At 34.4% G+C, this 23507-nt stretch overlaps 1 protein-coding gene and 1 pseudogene across 2 annotated transcripts; one reads left to right on the top strand and one right to left on the bottom strand.

Annotated features, from left to right (window-relative positions):
* Positions 1-1108: 1108 nt before the first annotated feature.
* POLDIP2 (DNA polymerase delta interacting protein 2) lies at positions 1109-22266 on the bottom strand. 2 transcript variants are annotated; one of them, XM_089645321.1, is made up of 6 exons: positions 22100-22266; positions 21690-21957; positions 7543-7720; positions 6417-6580; positions 5657-5862; positions 1109-2928 (listed from the first exon to the last, which is right to left on the bottom strand). In XM_089645321.1, the coding sequence occupies exons 1-6, from the start codon at positions 22186-22188 to the stop codon at positions 2814-2816; spliced, it is 1020 nt and encodes a 339-aa protein (XP_089501447.1). In that variant the 5' UTR covers positions 22189-22266; the 3' UTR covers positions 1109-2813. The 2 variants fall into 2 exon arrangements, with proteins under 2 accessions (XP_089501447.1, XP_089501448.1); XM_089645322.1 differs by lacking the exons at positions 21690-21957; positions 22100-22266 and adding an exon at positions 19710-19739.
* LOC149413153 (uncharacterized) lies at positions 15827-18302 on the top strand (annotated as a pseudogene).
* Positions 22267-23507: the final 1241 nt, after the last annotated feature.

The following is a 23507-nucleotide window of genomic DNA, read 5'->3' as shown; positions in this document are numbered from 1 at the left end:
TCACATTTTTTATACAACTTCTACAGGCCTAATGACAAATTAAAGCTTCTATAGAAAATAAACATAAAAAATATAACATATTAGTTATAGAAAATTAATATAATTGTACTTCTATAAACTGATTAATTTGAATAGAAAAATGACTTTGGCTGTCGTTTGTTGTGATTAAAATTGAAGAGAAACTGTAAAATAATTATGCATAATACAGTGAAACTTGTTTAAGAAGTTCCCTCTTAAGAAGTTTCGTTTTTTTCGGTCCCCTGAAGGCTAAATTTGAAAAATGGACCAATTTATACCCACAAAATAAGTTTTTTTCAAAACCGGTCCCTTAGAAAACCTTATAAGAGAGTTTCACTGTACTTGCGGGATAATAAATGGAAGTTGAAGACATGCAATGTAAATTTAATTGTGATACAAGGCGCAGAGCTCATTGCTGAATGTGCCCACTTAACCGGTTCTCCGAGGAAACATGGACAGTTACTGTAATGACCATGCGACGTCTAGTACAAAAGAGACATCTTGATAGAGTGAGAAGAAAGAACTGTAAAAGCTTGTCCAATGTCTTCTTCATCACCTGTTACTCGAGATAATACATTGTGTTACAGTCAATTACAGTCCGTTGATATTTATTACGCTGTCCCAAATCATAATTTAAATAATATTATAAAGACATTAAACGGACATTGCAATTACTAATCAGAACCCCCATGAAACTTGGATTTATTGTAGCTCAAATGACTTTTGAAACCTTTTGAATAATATCTTAGGTAGTCTCACTGCAATAATTGTTCTTAACATTAGTTAATTTCGTATAAAATATTTAAGCGTAGAATAATTGCTAACTAAACACAGTTTTTTTACTAGTTACATTAAAAATAATAATAACAAATAATAGATCTTGTCCTTGGAACAACAAGCTTCCATCAGACACAGCGAAGTCATGCGATAATGGGCTCTAGAGAGTACTACTCCAGAGTACATTATCCCACAACATTGCCAAGTCAGCTGGAACCTTGTTCCAAGTGCACGAGTTCTTGGGGCATCTATAAAATGTGTTTGTAAAATCACTCCATTATCTTTTGCAAGTAGTGTTCAAGTAGTGTTCGCAAGTAGTGTTCGGTTAGCGGAAAAGTGGCACAACCCACAAAAACATATATAAGTTAATACAGTGAAACCCACTTGTAAGGTTCCCATATATGTTTAAGAAGTTCTGTTTTTTCGTTCCCTTGAAGATGATTTTTTTTTTAAATGGCCCAATTTGTTTGTACATATACATAAAAGATTTTCTCACTTTTATCAAGTTTTTTTTATACGGTCCCTTGGAAAAACTTATTAAGAGAGTTTCACTGTAATAAGTTATGTTTCAACAAACAGAAGTGGCCAGATCAACCTATAATAAATGTTTCACTGGGATTTTCAATACAAAACATTGCATATTCTGACATTTATCAGATGCACCAATGTACTTGCTGAAATTTAATAGCCAACACAGAAATAGCTGTAACAGAAATTTCACAGGATTTTCACATTGGATTATGTTGAATTAACGCATCATTTGAATGATCTTTGTGTATTAAATCAAATTAAACTATTCTGTGAAACGCACTTACAAGGATCTCACAGTTTACATGCGTAATTTTTTTTAGTTTTTTACAATCCTGGAAGACTGAAACTGTAAAATGGCCTAATTTATCTAACATAGAAGAGTAAACCTACATATTTAGAAATTTCTTTTCCGATCCCTTGGAAAACCTTATAAGAGGGTTTCACTGTAATTGAATGTCATCTGAAACAGCCTAAAGATATACCCAAACAATCCCCATATACAAAAGACTTTTTTTGACCATTTCCAAACCACATTACAGATAAACAGCATAGATGGTTTGTGACTGAAAAAAGATACATTATTATATTTAATTACAAACATAAATTGCTTAACCCTTTCCCCCCGGGCCGCCATAATTTTATGCCTCTCGATAAAATGTTTATAGTAGTTATGGTTATTTATGCATTGCCATCTTACAGTATTTAAAAAAAAATTGTTTTACATTAAAAAGTAAATTTGTATTAAATAATTACAAAATCAATAAATTTTCGACAAGTTTGTACAAACATGAATTCAGTCACTGCGGTCAGTTTCAGTCAAAATAACTTTGATGGGAAGTTCAGGCTGAAGTGTGATCTAAAACGATTTGAAAGAAAAACTGATGTCACCAATTTACATAAAGGTTTTATCGATGATGTCGGTTAGTTGACATCTTTTCCGAGCATGACTGTATATCACTAACGTACAAACAGTTCACGTCAATTAAATCAAGAATACTTAGTCATTGTGAACTGTTGTTTGTTCATTGACAATCTGCAGTCATACTCGGGAACAATGACAAGTTACCGATTAAACATTATTGATCAACCGTGCCTGATAGGCTAATGAAATTGACTACAGTGAAACCCATTTAAAAAGTTTAGTTTTATCAGTCCCTTATCCCACTTATTACAAGGTTTTTCTGCATAATTAGTTTCTTTTCGGTACCCCTTGGGTAAGAGAGTTTCACTGTAAATCGATTTGAAAGAAAACTGATGCAAATTTGCACCTTTCAACTCTTCTCTCGGCCCTAGAGACACTAACAAAATCAATTTAATTTGTTGATTATAATCTTTTTCACCCGAATTTGGCCACACAGACCTATCAAGTATTACTCTCAAGTGGTTTGCAATGCTGCGCGTGTTCAGCAGTCAAATGATTTCAACAAATGTTACATAACTTAGAAGTAAATAATTAAATAATCCACTAATAACGTTACGGGCTAAAGTTAGATGGACTCCGGGGGGGTGACGGGTCCATCGTCGGGCTTGCTCTCGAGGGAGAAGGGGGGTATCCGGCAGTCGAAGGTGTATCCGTCTTCACGCTCCATTCTGAAGGTTCCCCTGCAAAATGAGAAAATAATACTGTTAATAAGATTTGAGAACCTTTCTGTTTTTAACCCCTCGTGCTTAGACAATATAAGTAGAGATGGCAAAATTAATTTTCAGATTTTTTAGCATTAACAATTGGAAATTTAGCATTTTATAGCATTTTGAGGCATAATTTAGCGTTTTGTAGCAAAATAGAAAAAAATGTATTTCCTGAATGTTTTTAGCGCATATTTTAAGTATTTTTGGTAAAATATATGTTTAACCTTCATTTGCAAGTATTTCCATGTGAAAGATTATAAATAATTAATTTTAATATTAAATTAATAAGGAAGGAAACTCTAAGTACGGGTCGAACACAAACACAACAAATGCAGATTGCGATTAACAACAATAGGCGTAATTTATTTCGCACAAATTGTGTAATGTCAAAAAGTAATTTTAGCCTACAGTACAAAAATATTAAATATTTACACATAAAATAGAAACAAAATTATAAAAAATCGTAATTTAAATATCGATTTTTTGAAATTCTCACATATTATTTTAATACCCGGTATTTTCGGAAAATTCGCGCCTATTTCGCTAAATAGAGTAATTTAGCTGAAATACGGCCAAAATCACGTTTTTCGCGTTAATTTGCGAAATAGAAATCACTGGAAACACTTTCAAATGCCTTGAAACGCATAGAAAACTTATAAATGCCCTATTTTCGAAACATAAATATTTTTTCGCGTTTTTAGTTAAAACGAAATTTTGCCATCTCTAAATATAAGATGAGGAAGTATCACTTGGTGGCAGATATGGAACAAAGGGCTAAAATTTCTTTAATAATGTATTTTTTTAATTTTATCATGTAAACACCACAAAAGAGTATGAACTGCTCCAAACTGCCTAGAGCCAGTGAGATTATGGCATTCCCAATTGGGGTATGTTGTGAGGCTGAAGGTAGTGGGGAGGGGAAGGAGATGTGGAAGAGGAAGGTGAGCAACGTGGCTACTCAGATCTAGTCACCAGACATGGCTAAAGCCATTTCAAGCAACGTGCCGCAAATATACTTAACATTATTTTTAATTGGGAAATAACACAAATCAATCAAATAAAATTTACTTTTTCACGCCGGGATTAGAACCTGCGACTACCAGATCGATAGTCGAGAGCCGTACCCCTCAACCACGTAGACCATCAATTGCCTGTTTTAATTGAATTATTGACCCCCACTGAGAGACAGTCCGGGTTTGCATTGCCTCGTAAATTCTGGTCCTTCATCAATAGGATAGGGTGCTCCTACAGAAGTAGTGGCCACACAATGCACAGTGGAACCCTAAAGAGTCGGTTCAGTGTGAATGCGATGTGGTGCAGACCACCGAACATGGATAACCCACAGGAATTGATGAGATCCCAGGGTGGAGACTGAAGCCCTATACTGGCTAACAAACCTACAAGTTCCCTTTCGGTCCCCAACCATTCAATAGAAGAATATTGTCTAAATTTAGTGGTAGCTGCAATAATGAAAATCTCCAAAGATTTATTTAACACCAAGACCGGGCTGGATAAACGAAAAGTTCGAATTTTTTTTTTTTAAATTTTTTTTTTTATAGTGAATACCTCACAAGAGTCCCAACTGCTCCCGTCTGGAGCCAGTGAGACTATGGCATCCCCAATTGGGGGATGTTGTGAGGCTGAAGGTAAGTGGGGAAGGGAAAGAGGAAGGTGGGGAAGTACCTGGCTATTCAGATTTAGTCACTAAACACGGCTAAAGCCATTTGGAGCAACGTTTCGATTCTGAATGGTGGTCTTACACCAGGGCTATACTGGTAGTATCTTCCACTCTGGAACGTGTCGCAAAATATACTATATATTATTTTAATTAATTAATTGTGAAATAACACAAATCAATCAAATAAAATTTATTTGCGCACGCCGGGTTCGAACCCGCGACCTTCGGAATGGCAGTCCAATGCGTTACCACTGGACTATGCCGGCCGTCAGATTAAACAGGGTTTTCCAATAAGAGGTGTTATTTTGATATTCAATCGTAAAAGATCAATGGTTTCATTGCTTGTGTGGCACATAGCGCCGTCTTGTTGAAAGTAAACGTTGTTCAGATCAATACCATCCAATTCCGGCCATAAAAAATCATTAATCATCTATAGATAGCGCAATCCATTCACCGTAACTGTTGCTCCAGCCTCATTTTCAAAAAAGTAAGGTCCAATGACTCCGCCGGACCATAAACCGCACCAAACAGTCACACGTTAAGGATAGAGAGTCTTTTCAACAATAACTCTTGGGTTTTCCGAGCCCCAGATGAGACAATTTTGCTTGTTGACGAAGCCACCGAGGTGGAAATGGGCCTCATCACTCAAGATGATTTGCATTTGATTCACTCAAGTGAATTTTAATAATTTCAATGCGTTGTTGAAGCGTGTATCGTTCCATTTTTATTAATGGCGTAGTTTCTACTTGTCAAATGTCAAAAAATGACAGCTTCAAAAGTAACATCTACCGAAATAGCGGGTTATTCAAAATAACACCTCTTATTGGAAAACCCTCTAGTAGACGGATTTATTTCACTGAGAGAGGGTTCAAATAATCGGTTGACAGCATTAAGATCTGTTGGCCTCAAGACAAGCTGTGTATCACCTAGGTCTTGTCAGACACATAGTTCCGATATATACACTGATGACATTCAAAATCTCTTCTAATACGTTCAAGGGTTTTCTCGTGAAAAGAAACTGACCACATATGTCCGCTGGGCGCCTGCAGGCTGACATGGGAGCTGTACTGGAAGGCGGGTTGCACGCGGGATAGGCGGGGCTCCTGCCCCACTACGCCGCGCCCTCGCACCGTCTCCAGCGTGCCCGACAGCGAGAAGATCCGCCAGTGCCGCTCACGCAGCTGGACTGACAGCGATCCCAGATTCTCCAACCGGATGCAGTAGCGCCACTGAAATAAAAATGGAAACAATCATATTTATATATAAAAAAAATATAATTCTGGATGTTAGCTACAAGAATGGTCCGATGCACTATAGAGAACCCGCTTGTATGGCGCAGGTGTAAACTGTGCGCCCTAAAGTTGTTTAGACTTACGGAATTCAATGCTTTATTTGTGTGAAAGCACTATGAAACAATATTTGGTGGAAGCTTATTCCAGATGACCAGGCCGGTTATAAGAAAAGCGCGATCATAGTAGACGGATTTATTTTGCTGAGTGATTCAACTAGTTGGTTAGCAGCATTAAGTTCTGTATTATATACACTGAAATCATTTGCTGCAGTGCTTTGAAAAGTAAATATTTTTATCCCAAAATATATAGGAATGAGTCAGGGCTTCTACAACTTGTTCAACAGGCGTATATAAGAATCAGCCGGAGAATTCAATCGGCCGACTTCAACTGAGAACAGGTATTCTGCTCTTGAGTTTCTCCAGCCAGGGGTGCTCAGTCCTTCTTCTGCCAGAGCGACATTTTCCCATGTTGATGTATTAGTGATGGATTACCCAATAAACGGCCGTGGTCTGTGACTCCCGGCAGCCCATATAGAAGGGGATGACGGTGACACGCACGCCCTCGGTGCTCTCACGGTGCACGTCGCTCAGCTCCAGCCAGGGGTGGTTCTTCTTCTGCCAAGCGCGCAGCGTCTCTTGGGCCGAGAAAGGAGGGTCTGAAAGGGTTACAAAAAGTATTGTGTTTATTTTTAAATGCACAAAAGTTTCCACCCCGTTTTACACAATTGTTTGATAGATTCCCCCATATGTCTCCTTGGCCCCTTGGTAAATCGGCGCCCGGAATGGATTGCTCCAATTGCGCCTACACAGGTCTGGCCCTGGATTTAGGGTGTCGAAAACAGGTTGGATTGGGTGAGTTGCAGTTTCAAAGAAGGTCCTCTGAAGATCTTGCGTTATTTCGACACCGGTAAATAGCCAATAGACAACTCAAACGCGTTGCATGGTTATCAAAATTAACCACATAAGAATAGGTAATTTTTCCAACATCTGTGCTCAACAGTTCAATGGTCGAATGATTTTTCAGATTTCATTTATTAATCATTGACCAGTTAAGAGCCGAGTTGACACACGTGCTGGGTTCCCACCCATGCATCGTGGGTTCGATTCTTCATAGCAAAGTCCTCCATTAGTGCACAAGCAAAATTTTCTAACTAAAATGATGGTAGTAGGAATATTTGAAATATTGTCAGGATATTCTATGTTTGTCTTTCTTTTAAAAAATAATACCATACTGTAACATGATTCAATTTCTTTCATCACGCAACATACAAAAGATATATTTTTTAAATATCGTAATATGAAGCAATTGTGCAGTGTTACAAAAAAAAATTGTGATCTATATATTTTCTTTTTCAATTATTTCTGGCTTTCAACCTTTAAGGGTGTTCTAAGCCATAATTTTAAATTATGGAGATACCTTTTAAAAACAGTTTTCAGATACAATCAGAATTGTACCAATTATTTGGATTTTATTGCAAAGCGGAAATGCTACAACCTTCTAAAAAAAATCGGCCTGATGAGTTAATTATTTATTTGCTAATTGGGAATGTGTGTTGTACATTGTGTAGACTCTCTGGATGAGGCTAATTGCCATTACATAAGATTTGTGTGGTCTCACCTTGTTCAGGACTGTGCGTGAGGAACTTGTCAAACAATTCATGCTGCACGGGCGAGCGCTCAGCGCTGACGTACGGCAGGATGTCCTCGTGGGCCACATAATCCAGACCGGGGATGGCGTACAGGCTGCGCGACGACTCCTGCCCGCCAAGGAAGGTCACCGCTTCCGTTTGCGCCCGCTGACAACAACATAATGCGTTAAGTTCATATTGTTATGTAGTGTAGACCTATTAAAGAGTTAGGCGAGTACACAGCTCTAGGTAATGGCTTTTCTTGTTTGTCATGCCTAAACATGAGATTACACGCTATAACAAAATGCCAAAATACGTACTAACAATGTCAAAAGTATACGATAAATACATTTCATGATTTCAAAAAAAATCAGTCCCATAAAATTAGACGATCCAGTGAGAACTAAGTCACGAGGACACGTAATCGGGGCATAAATATCGACCATTTCTTATTTGAAAAGTTAACAGCACTAACAACCAAAAAGACTAAAATATGCATTAAGCATTATACAAAATAATATAATACCAAGCCTAATCATGACCATAAAAATCAAGTGGAATGCACACTAGTAAAATGATTTGAACGCTGGTAATTTCCGCTAACTGGTCGACTGTTCGAAACCATTGACCTACTGCGACAACCTTCACTTCGGCTTGTGAAGGTTTTGTAAAAAATTAAATTATTAACAATTTTTCAAGTTTTATCTACAAGAAGAGACCTGTATTTATGGCAAATATCTCATTGCAAAGCTCAGTGGTTTAGAGCAGTTGTCAAGTTAGCAGAAGAACTCGGTATTCAAATAAACAATCAGGTAAAAAAAAAAATTATTCCAATATTTTGTATCACTGTTGTATATTTAAAAAAAATCTATACAAACAAAATGGGACTAAAACATGGGAAACTTATTGTTTAATCCATAGGAGTCGGCAAGAAAATTAATTTCATAAAAATTCATTTTTGTTAAGGCCAATATGTAGACGATATCATACTTGATCTAGCGACATTTTGATTTTTGCGTTCAATAAACCCAGTAGAAGTAATATCCAAAGGCATAATGAAAGTTTAAAAACTACAGGCCGCCCCAGAACAGGAAACCCTCGTGAGGAGGACTGTAAAAAGAATTGAATTTATACCTACATCTTGTACAAACTTTGCAATTGAAACTAATAAAAAAATAAATAACAATGCATAAGGTCGACACTGCAATTGCAGTGCTTCGTGACGTGTGCGTGGGGGTGACCGGATAACTCATCTCAATGACAATTCAACACACCTATAAAAAGTGTTATAAAGTTATGAAAAGTGATGAAACAAAAACTAGGTTCAATAAGTTACATATCTATTGAAAAGATTCAACATAAGTTCCTGAAGTATATAAACTATAAATTGCATATTCCTGTAGAAAACATTGATTATAACTACTTACTAGATAAATTGTCCCTATTAAAACTTTCAGAAAGAAGAATGAACACAGATTTAATAGTACTACATAAAATACTTCATTACAAAATTGACTGTCCTGAGTTACTCCAATTAATCAGCATCCATATACCCAAAAGATCTTGCCGAAATTTACTACCCTTTTATTTTTACAACACCAGGACACTGTCTTATCAAAATTCCCCAATTCCAAGACTTCACAGTCTCGGAAATAAATACTCTGATCTGGGAGATATATTTCATCTTAAAAATAATCAATATAAATATTGTTTATTTCAATTCTTTTATATATTGAGACACAAATAGACATCTATAATTTCCGCAATATATATATTTTTATTTTGAATATCTATTTATGTGAGACTTCTTATCATTTTTACTCATAGACATATGAATATTAGTAGACCTGCCTTAAGTGATTAAAAGCGTATTATCCCCACTCCCCATACCGGTTCCATTGAGCCGGCTGGGCTCGCATATGGCCTCAAGTGAAATTGGAAAACGTGACGTCATCATTCTTGTGCGAACTATGGTCGAGGCATCATCGGTTCATTTTACGAAATAACACGGCAAAATGTTGACTTGTGATATGAAAACTTGTAAAAATAGATGTGAAAAAGAGAATAAACCCAATTGTCGTATTACATTCCATAAGTAAGCATTATTTTACTTTATTTTAAGCTTATTCACACCGTATTATATGGATCAGTTTTAGAAACATATACTATCACATCACAATGTAGCGATTCTCAAGTGTGCTCATCGTTGTTTACTGGAAAACTAAATACTCTGAAACTAACTACGAAACTGAAAATAGAAGCTGCCTTACTTTGCCGAATTTGGACTTCGCAAATTAGTTCATAACGTGGCGAGTAATTTGCGCTCCCATGTAGAAATGTCTATTCATTCAAAAGCAGATTTTACTTTTAAGAACTAAATGGTGATATTATAATGCGAGATGCCTATTTACTGTCAGATTGATTTATTGACGAATCACAGTCAGCCTTACTCCCTTCGTTCTTCAACAGTTGATTTTACCCCTCGCCATTATCTTCTCGTCTATTAATTCCTATGTCTGTGTTTTTACTAATGTATCTTATTTTATTATATGCTTTTGTTGTAACATTTAATATTTTTTCTTTTTTCGTTGTATTATGTTTCCTTTATTGTTAAATTTGGTAGAATTTATAATAACTGTGATACTCTACTATTAAACTTTGTAGTGTGTAAAAGCCCATTAGGGCGTGTAATAATAAATAAATATCTAACTATTTAACATAGTTTTTGTTTCATCACTTTTAATGACTTTATCACCTTTTAATGGTGTGTTGAATTGTCATTTTGAGGAGTTATCATGGAACCGTGCGTGGTCACAACTCTTCAACACTGCAAATGCAGAGCTTTGGCTCCTAAGGGTTAAAATACTCAAAACCTTTGAAATTAGACACATTATTTAAATGAATAAATTGAAGTTATCCATGCTCTAGTGACATTAAATATTAATTTAATTATAAAAGCATTGCAATATCAGGATATTATCATTGTTCATGTTTCTTGGCGCAATTTCAAAAAAGTTTGGCACTAAAACGTGATACTTTAAACACTATTTATATTTTTGTTTTCAATAACAGATGTGCTAAACATAGACATATTAAATGGCATGATATACAAGAATGTTTTTGTTCAAAACAATTGCAGATTAACTAAAACAAAATATTGCAGAAGCAAGCTAGAAAAGCGCTAACCTAAAATATAATTATTTAATTTTACTGGAATAACTTTGAGGTTATATTCATCGATGTAATATATCTTTGAAGAAGAAGATACTACTAATAAATCTAAATGAAACGGAATAAGACACAGAAAAATAAAAAGGTGACGGTCTCAACTGGGAATCGAACACAGGATCTCTGTCTCAAATTTTTGGCCGCTATCATTTTGAATGATTACTAAATTTGCATAAATGTAATATACTTTAGTAGGTACAGAATTCATCAATGAATTCTTTAAAACATGTCACTAGAGGAGATGTGATACGACACAACATCTGTTGAAGTCGTTTTATCGGAGATTGTTTTAAAGGAGATGTGACACAACATCTATTGTCGTTACTAAAGGAGATGTGATATGACACAACATCTGTTGAAGTCGTTTTAGTGGAGATTGTTTTAAAGGAGATGTGACACAACATCTATTGTCGTTACTAGAGGAGATGTGATACGACACAACATCTGTTGAAGTCGTTTTGGTGGATATTGTTTTAAAGCTGAAGTGAAACAACATCTATTGTCCTTGTTTTAAAGGAGATGTGATATGACACAACATCTATTGATGTCGTTTTGGAGGAGATGTGATATGACACAACGTCTATTGAAAACGTTTTAGAAGAGAAGTGGTATGAAACAACGTCAATGAGACAAAAAACATGTGAAAGCATATTGTGTCGTATTACAAACCTCTGTTTTCTCGCGTTTCTTGAGTCAGAAAACATATTTTGAAACTGACTGTACACAAGCACTTACAGGAAAAATATCCATTTAAGAGGAAAAACAATTGAAAATTTGATAAATAACTACACATTTATACAATTATTATTGTATTCAAATAAATCACTAAGCACAATTTAGTATACATTAGAGACAATGAAAATGATTTCTGTTCACATTGGTTACAGTATGGAGTTACAATGTGCACTTATGAATTCATGGCAGATTAATATCATACATAACTACAAATTAAACATGGCGTGCAAAATGATAAAACATAAACAACAAACGTGAATAAAACACTTGTGGAATTTTGAGATGGTGCTTCCACAGCTTTGGACCCTAAATCTTGGAATAAGCTCCCACAAAAACTAAAGACAGTAAAAAACTCATTTAAAATTAAAAACATTTTCAGAGTTAGCCCATAGTACCCAAAATTTGATATTAATGTTTTTGTACTGATGCAAATTATCCTACAACCTGAACTTTCCACAGTTCAAAACATCCAAAAATATTAACCAAATTTCTTTAGTACAATCTATGTAAATTATTAATTATACTTTGAAGTCAATTTCTTAATTTGCGCAGCGCTCTTGAGGTGACACAATAAACATTTTCAGGTTACAAAGTTGATAATAATTTTCGAACAAAAAGCTCAAATAACAAAACAAAAAACCGGGCAGGTAATAACACAACTTCAATACAAAAAAAAAAAAGTGGGTGTGTCAAGCCTACGCAAGACAGAAGTGAAACTTCTAGTATTCCTCTCTCTCTATTTTCATTTCATCATCTCTATTTTCTCTCTTAGGTTAGTTTGAAAATTAGAGGTTAAATAATTCAACGACGAAGCATGGATTTGATAGGATATTTCCTCTTGTGCCACTGATGTGTTCATCACCTCTATCTCGTCACTACTCATTTTTAACACTGAAATTCTGTACCAAACCGTATGAACCACAATCAATTACGTATTTCACTCGTATTACACTCACGACGCAGTATACTAACCAAGCAGCTGATGCTTGGCGTGGCGCAGTTCGCTGGTGTCTGAGAGAGAGGAAAGAAGAGAAGAGAGAGAACGTTCGTGAGCGGCTCCCCCACCTCAACAAGCGCATATGGTGAGAGAGGGACAGTGAACGGTGAGCGGTGGTGGGGGTACCCGCATTTTCGTGTCGATCCTGACTCGGTTTTACTCCGTCCCCGAAAATCCATTACGCGCCTAAAGAAGTTTCACTTCAAAAATAACAAAGTGTAGTAACTTTCAATGAAAAGCTTATTACTGAAAACACACATTTAAAGAAAGTAGTAGTTTGTTTGTCTAAAAATAAAATTAAAATTAAAAGGAGCATTTCTTAGGAAATCTTTCTGTCTACTGTAATTATACACATCAATCTTAAAACCATGCAAACGTTTATCTATGGTAACTTGGTAAATTGTATGTACTACAACAAAACACAGACAATACTTATTTAAAAATATAATATACATTAAGAAATTAAGCATTATAACTAATAAGCAACTTATGCATATTTAGCGTAGGAAACAAAGTAAAGACGCAAATAAAATTGAAATATACGGATTTAAAGATAATTCCTACAGTATTTATTTATTTTTAAAAGCGTTGACGGTTTACACATAGTTCCCGTGAGCACTTAGGCCATAGGCCCATTGTGCTATCTACCATTTTACCTCAACCTTTAACAACAACCCAGTCTCTTTAATAAAGTTCACCAGGGTTGTTATTGGGTATGTGGCTATGTCTTCTGGTTCTACTGTATGTCTCCCCAGGTATCTGAGCCTAGTTCCCACCAGGGCAGGATATTGGCACCATAGGTGAATTGGAGTCTCTTCATCCTCTTCACATTTCCTGCATCTATTGGTGTTTTCCACTCCCAATATCTGCATGTGTCTCCTGAGATGGCAGTGTCCCGTTAGTAGTCCTACCAGTTCCCTCTACTGTTCAACATTTTCAATCAATCTACGAAATTACCAAAAGAATGTGAAACACTTTAATTCTGATATTCAACTCTATTAGTTTAATTATGCATCATAGCATTATTAACGGATGACTGTTGGAAATCCAATATTGACGGCTTCCTTGGTTGTGAAAGAGAAACAAAGGTTGCCTACTAAAGAATTGCTGGCTTCAGATAGGTCTGCCACGAATCGGCAAAACTGGAGACATTTAAGAGAGACCTAAGTTCAAAGCTGAAACACCAGAAGGATTATGAAGAAGAAATACGAACTTAAACTACACTAGATGTAAATTCCAGTGATTAGATTGTGAAAAGTGACCAATCACAATAGACTGATGTGAACCAATATTATTGGCCAACCACCAATGAAAATAATGCAATGAATTTTTATTAAATAATAATAAATAAATTATCACAGTTAATTTTGATTGGTTTGCGAGTGCTATAAAAATTGATTTAATGATTGGTGTATGGATGTTAAATTATTATTAATGATTTTAGACACTATGTATATCGATGGGTTCCGGGCTAATTGTATTAAGCGACACTCTGGGCGATATAGACTTTTATATATATTTGGAATCAGCGAATTTTTCTGCGTCGTTTGAGCTGTGTTTGGTGACAATCGGAGCACTTTTTTGTCGCTTAATACAACCACATTTTTGGGCCCATTTTGGACTGCAATGTATGAAGCGACACAAAATATTGACAAATTTATGAACTGTGTACTTAAGCTCACTACCAAATACTAGACAATCGCTTAAACTTTTTTTCCTGGAGCAACAATTTACAGGCAACGTACGTTAAAGCATTTAGCCTGACCTTATAAATATATAGAAATGTCGCTTCGTACAATTAGCCTCTTTGTTAAATTCTTATCCAGTGTCGCTTAATACAATTAGCTTTACCTTATAAATATACAAGAATGTCGTTTAATACATTTAGCCTCATTGTCAAATTCATACCTAGTGTCGGTCCATACATTTAGCTCTGTACATGAAATGTTAGATGTTGTCACTTCAACCATTTAACTTGCAGTAGATAATGATTATGTCGGTCGCATGAACTATTTAGGATTTCAACAGTAAACATTTAAAGAGTATGGTTAAACATATTTTGTTATTCAATATTTGATTTGCAGTGTCGTTTCAGTTATAACAAAAGTAAAGTTCTAGTACTTCAAACAGTTTATCTTAAACGGAATAAGAATAGTATACACATTAATACAATCAACATTTCATATGGATTGACTATTATGACGTTGGTTAAAACAATGATTTTGGCGCCATCGCGATAAACCGCGCGAGTTTAAATGCCCCCGCCACCCGACGCGGGCGCTTCAGGCGTATCCCACCTCGCCGCGCATCTCCCCGCGCCGGTCGCCTCGCGGTCGAACGATTTAGTTGACGCAAATCGTGAGCCAGTTCGTACGTGTTTTAATGTTTTTTGGGAGCTGCGCAGAGCATTTGTCGTCAATTTTGGATTTTATGGTGAGTTTATTACGTTTTATTATTTAAACATACATTTGTTTCACATTTTGAAGAAAAACATTGATTATTAAGTAACTAAGTAGGTAACTATATAACTGATATAGGCTAATACAATGAGGGATGTTTTTGTGGGTGACGATAAAATATTTTGGGATACTGTAATACTATTTGAGCATAAGTATATCTTTTTTGGAAACAGCAGAACGGCGACGACGAGGCTGTAACCACAGGTATTAGGGTGCTCCCACACAGCAATTAACCATTAGCCTTTGTTTTTTTTGTGAGCCCTTGGTTCGTTGCCCAACATAGTATTTTTGTCATCTTGATTAGGTTAATAGTCGCCTTTTTTAAATAAAATGTATGCCAAATTTTAAATGTTTTGTGTGCCCTAAGGTTGTCGCCCAAATAGATATTTGGTCACCCGTTCTGATAACTAGTTACTCAGTTTGTATTTTAAAGTCACCCATTTTCAATTCTTATATTCGCCCTCAGTCCGTCGCCCACTTAGTATTTATACCCAAAATGGGAATTTATTGTTACCCGATTAAATACTACCCATTTTATTTTAATAAATTTAATATTATCTTAACTATTTTACAGTTTGACACCTAATAATGGAAACAGAACGGAAAAATTGTTCGGAACCTGAAACACCAGAAAAAGTAAAAAGAATGAAAACGGTTGAGCGAAATCTGGATATTGATAGGACACAAAATAAAGAAGACACAAAAAATCTTTCTAAAACTGAAGTAGTGCGCTTTCAACAAGAAGAAAAATTACACAGTCAACCCAGTCGAGAAAAAGAAAGAGAAAAAGATGAATCTTTAGAAAATAGGGAACATCTCACACCTACGATAATGGAAATTATTCCTGATAAAGATATGGATAATAATATTATTAGAAAGTCTTTAGAAGAAGGAAATGTCCAAGATGAAGACTTACCAAGTTTTCCTGACAATGAAGAACCACAACCTAAAAAAAAGAAAAGTAAACAGGCTGTGATGAAGAATAGTTATGAGGATTTTTTATCTGATCAGGATGATTTCGTATGGTATTCCTCGCTGTGGATGGATATTGATAGGACACAAAATAAAGAAGACACAGAAAATCTTTCTAAAACTGAAGTAGTGCGCTTTCAACAAGAAGAAAAATTACACAATCAACTCAGTCAAGAAAAAGAAAGAGAAAAAAATGAATCTTTAGAAAATAGGGAACATCTCACACCTACGATAATGGAAATTATTCCTGATAAAGATATGGATAATAATATTATTAGAAAGTCTTTAGAAGAAGGAAATGCCCAAGATGAAGACTTATCAAGTTTTCCTGACAATGAAGAACCACAACCCAAAAAAAAGAAAAGTAAACAGGCTGCGATGAAGAAAAGTTATGTGGATTTTTTATCTGATCAGGAAGATTTCGTATGGGATTCCTCGTCGTGGAAAGAGACTGGTGACGAATCTTCTAGCGAAAGTGAACTTGATAATCCAACGAAAAGACAGAAGAAAAATAAGAAAAGATCACAAGAGACAACAGTTGGTGAAGATGGTATAAGAAAAAAGAGACAGAACAAAAAAAAACTTTATAACCAATTGAAAAAATCTGGCCAGCAATAATACAAAAAAAGATGGATCAATCGTTCAAGAAAAGAGACTACATGAAAACCCTTGCGTTGGAAAAAAATGTGGGAATAATTGTGGAGAGATTAGTGAAGAAAGAAGGAAAGGATTATTTGATCATTTTTGGGCCTTGTCCGCTGAAAGAAAAAAAGATTGGTTAGTAGGAATGTCATCAAAGGTAGAAATTAAAAGAAAAAGAACCAAAGAGAGTAATTCAAGAGACAATACTTTTAAATATTTTATTAACGATGGAGAGGGTCGACGCCCTGTATGTCAACAATTTTGGCTAAAAACTCTGGATATTACTCAGCGATACGTTTACTACACTCTCTCAAATGCATCTATGGGATCAGCAAAAACTGAATCAAGAGGAAGAGTTATTCCAAAAAATAAGACATCTGACACAGTCAAGGCCTCAGCTGTCAATTTTATAAAACAATTACCGGCACTTCCTTCACATTACTGTAGGAAGGATAGCACGAGATTATACCTGCCAGTAGAATTTAAAAACATAAAAAATCTCTACCGCATTTATAAAGAAAATCAAGCCAGCAAAGGGGTTGATTATGTAAGTGAGAGGATTTTCCGTGAAATTTTTACTGATGAGTTCAATATTGGATTCCATGTTCCGAAAAAAGACAAATGTCTTAAATGTTTACGTTTTGAAGGCAAAGATATAACTGAGAATGAAGAAATGAAGGAGCATTTGGAAGAGAAAGATGCCTCAAAGAAAAGGTTAGAATGTCATAGAGAACTTCCAAAAAAGAATAGTTCCATTATTTGTACCTCGTTTGACCTTCAAAAGGTATTGAATACCCCATATGGAAGCGGCATGACACTCTTTTATTCAAGAAAATACACAGTTTTTAACTTGTGTTTTTACGAAAGTGTCACCCGCAATGGTTTCTGCTATGTTTGGGGAGAAACGGAAGGCAAAAGAGGTGGTAATGAGATTTCCACTATTTTGCAAAAGTACATAGACAACGTTGATGAACGTGAAACCGTTAAAAGTTTAATTTTGTACTCGGATTCATGCCCTGGGCAAAATAAAAACAAGATCGTATTGGCAGCCATCCACAACGCTTTGTTGATGTCGAAAAATTTAGAAACTATACAGATGAATTATCTGCTGCCGGGACACACAGAGATGACAGTAGACAGTATTCACGCTACAATAGAAAATTCTGTTCGACACACAACGGTATGGGCGCCTTCACAGTGGCTGACAATTTGTCAGCTAGCTAGAAAGGATCCAGGACCCTATCAGGTGGAAGGCCTTACACATGAAGACTTCAAGAATTATGAGGAATTGTCCGAAAAATATTTCAAGGGAAACCTTGTCGGTAAAATAAGCAAGATTCGTGTAGCAACATTCAAGAAGTCTACGCCAAACGTGATGGTCGTCAAATATAGCATGCAAGATGATGTAAAAGAAGAGTACATACAAATTTATGCAAAACTGAAACAACTCAATGCAAAATATAAATCAAAGCTTCCTATCACAAAAGCAAAATATAATGACCTGAAAAAGCTATGTGACACTGGTGCTATCCCAAGAATATTTCATTTAGAATATATCAACCTACCATCCAGCAATACTGGCAAAGATACACTGATCGATACTGATATTGAAGACGAAACAGACCTGCCAAATTAAGCCATTATGTCTGATGGGAAAATAACAAGTGTTTAAGTATAAAGAAGAAGAAAAATAAATTAGAAAGTAAGAAGGAAAAGATTGGTTGAATATTAACTAAGATGTTATTTTTTATAATTTTGATTATTATAACAATTTTTTTGTTACTGTAGTGAACTACAATTATTGTCATAGGAGATAAAAATTATTTTTGTTATTGAAGAGAAACTAGGGATAGTATCTATAATAGATAAGAAAACTTCTAAACTTTTTTTTAACGAGTGATGTTTTTGATTTGATTACTGAGAAAGTTAGAAAAAAATATAGAAGAAATTATGTAAAGAAATGAAAACCAAAGAAACGCTCGTAAATATTTTCATTTTTATTGTGATTATTTTTAAAAGAAATTATTTTCGTTTGGTTCTATAGAACCTTTTTTTGTAATTGAAGAGATTTTTCTTTTGTTTTTTAAAAAGTAGGTACAGTTCTTAAATACTTAAATGTTAAAGTTTAGAAATGAAGAAGAATGAGAATAATTATTTCAGGTAATAAGACTGTAGGCTACGTGATAAAAAGACTGTTTAACTTCTGATTCCTATGCAATTGTGATAAAAACATTAGTTGTTACCTTGGTAAGCTAAGAAGTTACTGCTGTTCCTAGGTGATTGCCATTTTAAATAAAAAACTTATCTTTGAACAATTTATAATGTGTGTTTTATTTCTCATTTCATTATTATTAACAAGATAGGTACACCCTATGTATGTAGGTACCTTTTAATTTATCAATGTTTTAACCGCCAATTTCTACAAACTTCATTTTTCAAGTATGATTACAAACAATTTATTAAAAAAATATCAGTCGCATTAACTAATTAGCCATACATTAATAAGTTTAAGATATGGTATTTAAATCAGTTAGCTTAGGTTTGAAATATGACCAACTCTTCGATTAAAGCACTTAGCTTAGAGCCATTATTTGCATGCCTAGGCGGTTAAGTCATTTAGCTTGGAACAAGAAATAATAAACCTAGGCGGTTAAGTCATTTAGCTTGGAACAAGAAATAATAAACCTAGGCGGTTAAGTCATTTAGCATGGAACAAGAAATAATAAACCTAGGCGGTTTAGTCATTTAGCCTGGAACAAAAAAAAGTAAAATATAGGTCATTTTGTATTAAGCGACATTTATCTTCGTTAAAAATAGGAATATTAGAAAAAAAAATGAATCCGAATATGGGGAATATGTTATAAAAACAGTAATATCCTTCTTTTTAAAAAAATAATGTGATTTGCTAAAGTTATATTTTTTTTTCTAAAAATCGAAACTTTAAACTGCTCTTGTGTAAAGTTTAAAAAATGTCGGTTAATACAAATAGCCCGGAACCCGTCGATATGCATATTTAAAATGCAATATAAGTTAAATGAAAGCGTATAAAAATAAAAACTGATGCAGGACAAAAGCAAATCCATTTAAATTTTGTGAATTTGTGAGTGTATTTTTTTTAAATTACCTTTTTTTTCCAGTCAGGACGCATGTCCGCAGTGGCATGTGAGTTGAAAAATTCTATTAGACATCTTCAAAGGAATTGTTAAAATATTACAGGATTATTTCTTCCTTACTACAGTTGTAAGGACCTTTCTTAAAGGGTTTCAAACTTGAGAAAGGGAAATCACAACATAAAATACAATAACCACCGCAGTAAGGACGCCACCCAGAAACATATTTCAGTATATATAATAAGGGCGGAATGGGGAAATTGTATTGCTGTAACAATGTTAATATTGTTTACTACTGAGTTACCATTACAAATTGGTTTGTCCAAGGATGAGATTAGCCTTTCTAGAATTTCTGTATTGAAACAATGTGATACTGAAAATCCTTAATCTGACTAACATAATTGAAGCATGTATTATTGATTTTTTTTATGCTAGAAAAGAAATCAGTTATTTAATTTCATGAAAATGAGACATAAACACATTTTGTATTATCAAGTTACCATTGATAAACATACTACCAAACAAAAGCAAACATTACATAAAATACGAGATAAATCATTTTAAAAAAACAATGCGGTGCCTAAAGTGGTGCAGGCTGATGATGAATGAAAGTTTAAGAGCGCCGTGAAGTCCGAAAGTCACAAATACAAAATGCATTTAAATATACCTTTGTATTAACACATTTCAGCCAGGAAAGGTAGTTCTACCCGTTCAGTCGATTGATACTTAATGCCGGGAAGGGTAGTTTTACCTTTTGCGCCGGCCTCATTTCAATGGCAGAAAAGACGGAATTATTCAATGTTTTTATATGAATATTATATACCAATTTCTTTGTAAAGGTCCCAACTCTATATACATAATTATCAAATCGTAATGCAAGTTGTCTTTTTATATTTATCTTCGTGCCTTTTGTTTACATCGGTATTTCAACAAGAGGATAGTATATTATTGTAATAATTCAATTCCTGGAATAAGAGTTTTTATGACCCTGAAACCCGATTCGAATCTCTATCTCTGTTCTGCTCCACTTAACACCTATGTGCAAGCGAGCGAGAGATGTCGGGCGTATTTAAAGAAAGCAGGTATGGGCAAATACCGATAGGCGGACCGTAATAAACATATTACAAGGTTTATTGAGTTGCATTTCAAATAATATTCGATTTTCATTTAGTACTTTTATAGCTTGGGTATGCTGAGTTACTAAGTAAATTTTTTTTTAAATATTTTCGAAGATATAGCGATTTCCAACAAATTAAAGAAATTCGCGCGGGACCTTTATTTTCGCCCGGAGACAGCGTAGCTCCAGCTCAAAAAATATCTGCCAGAAATGTGTTAACGTGTTTCTCATATTTTGTTTCCAATCTAGCCTTGTTTACACTGGGAGTGAAAAAGAACTCGGCTTCTTTGATGCAGTGCAGAGTTTAAAAACATTGTGCATGAATAGATCTACAAGATGACTAACGTCTTCTTCTTACGTGTACTTACCAAAGGTTCCTATAAACTGGTGGTACGATGCAATAACTTATTTTAATGAAAGATTCGGTAAAATGACGCAGTATCATTATACAATATTTATAAATACAGAGAGCCCTTTTCAAACCATAAAAATGTTATTAGCTGTATTAATTTAGTATTTTATTGGATAATTACAATGAAAAAGCTGCCACGGCAGTCTACAGATAAAAGTCTAAGGTTAATACAAAAGGAAATGCTAATATCGCAATAATCCTTGATATTGTAGCTACATCATACATAGAATAGTAATCATATTTATATATTCGTAATCTACACGTGACATAATAACCAATAAGGAAAACATACCACAGTGACCCTCAATTAAAGTAATAATAGAAACCCTGACAAAAAAGCAACACAAAAGTCAAATAAAACCTGTAGATGTATGAAAGCTGAACTCTGGTGGTAATTTATAATGATATTGGAAGACAGAACAGTGAGTTGACATATTTAAATATATAGCAATTTGGTAAACTTACGATAAAGGGTCCATCTCTAGAATCTATGAGCACTTGGTAAAAGGTGTGAGTTCTTCCTTTGACCTCTTTACCCACATTTGAAAGGTTATCCTCGGCATTCTTCTCGTAGTTCGGTTCCTTTTTGTTGGATACATCTCTATCGTAGACTCTGGCTTGCCAAGGAAATAGCACCACCCCTCTGTAGCCGAATACTTTATGCAATATTAGCTGACCAGTCTCGTATTTACCAGAAACCTTAGGAGTTTCTAACTTCCCAACCTCCGCTAACCTACAGAACAACAAATATCTCAATAATTCCGCAAAGTAATAAGGTTTCGATGGACTTTTCTGTGAAAATGCGTTAATACGATTGAATTAAAACGTAAAATATTACGAATGTCACATTGCATTACGAGGGATTTGTTACTTACCGAGCATAATTAACTATCTGAGTGAAGAAAATCTTGGAAGATAATGACTTGGTAATACCACTATACAGACATTTTCCCAAAAGTTCCATATTTACATCGTTTTATAACTATTTCGGTATATTATCATAATCCCATTGCAGATGACAAAAATAACGAAAAGTCAAAAAATTCTTACTAGTTGCCAGTGTGAAAATTATAAGAGAATGGCTGTTGAATATTGAATTATTTTGTCTGAATAGGTCGGGGTATGTTGTTAAAAAAAAGTTTTAGAACACAGTAAACACACGTTTGAAAAAAAAAAACTAGTTTATAAACAGTGTTACCACAGAAAATAGATTACAAAATTAAATATATTTTATTTGACATAGGGGCATATCTTTTAAAATTTAATTCAGATACTTCTTTAGAAGTATTAATAATAATAATTTAGAATTTGAACAACAAAATTTCAAAATTGATTAAAGTTTTGTGAAAGTTCTATTCAAGTTCTGTTATTACATCATTACTGGCCAATTGTTTCACAAAACTGAAAAAAATAACAGAACTTGAATATAACTTCAAAATGTGATGAATTGTTCAAATTCTGTGAAACAACCCGTCCTTAGATGAGAAATCTCAATATCATAAAATTTGATTTAGCTACTTTATCTTGAATGCTTACGATATGGCAAAATAAATCTTGCAGTTATAGCTTATAAGTAACATACACTCAAAAATGAGAATGTTTTTCTTATTATTATTATTTTGTTGTTTATATAATTCTAAATTGAAAATAATTAATATTACATATTTCCTGTCTTATTTGTATAACAATAATAAGATATCTTGTATTAATAAAATCTTCAATTACAAACATCGACTACCATAATACGGACATGTGTCTAGTGTGGTAGTCGAAAAGCATGTAAAAAACTATATTCAAATATATTTTATGAATAAAGAAAAAAAAAAGGCCAGAACAGAATCAAAACATAAAATCTTTAATCGGAATTGAAACGTTGCTTGAAATGGCTTTAGCTGTGTTTGGTGACCATATCTGAATAGCCAGGTACTCTCTTCCCCTTCCCACTACCTTTAGCCTCACAACATACCCCAATTGGGGATGCCATAGTCTCACTGGCTCCAGATGGTTGGGGGCCGTTCAAGTATTACGTAAGCAGATTTATTACAATTATTTACCCCCTCTTCCCCTTTGTCACCAAAAGTAAGCAAAGCTCTTACCCCCCCCTCCCATGCTTACGTAAAAATTGGTACCTATATGCATTTTTCTATTAATGTATTTTGTTTTTTAAGCGAGTACCTAAACATATTAATTATTTGTGGGAATCCCCGAATATGTATTCGGTTTTCAAACATAGACAATGTGTGGGTTGCCAATGTGTAAAAATAAAATAATTACTGCTGAGTA

The sequence above is a fragment of the Hesperophylax consimilis genome, chromosome 22 (genome assembly GCF_061612785.1).
Source record: "Hesperophylax consimilis isolate HC1 chromosome 22, BYU_Hcon_1.0, whole genome shotgun sequence".
NCBI classification, from domain to species: domain Eukaryota; kingdom Metazoa; phylum Arthropoda; class Insecta; order Trichoptera; family Limnephilidae; genus Hesperophylax; species Hesperophylax consimilis.
The sequence above is the reverse complement of the archived record's forward strand: the minus strand, read 5'-3'. Positions and strand labels throughout refer to the sequence as shown.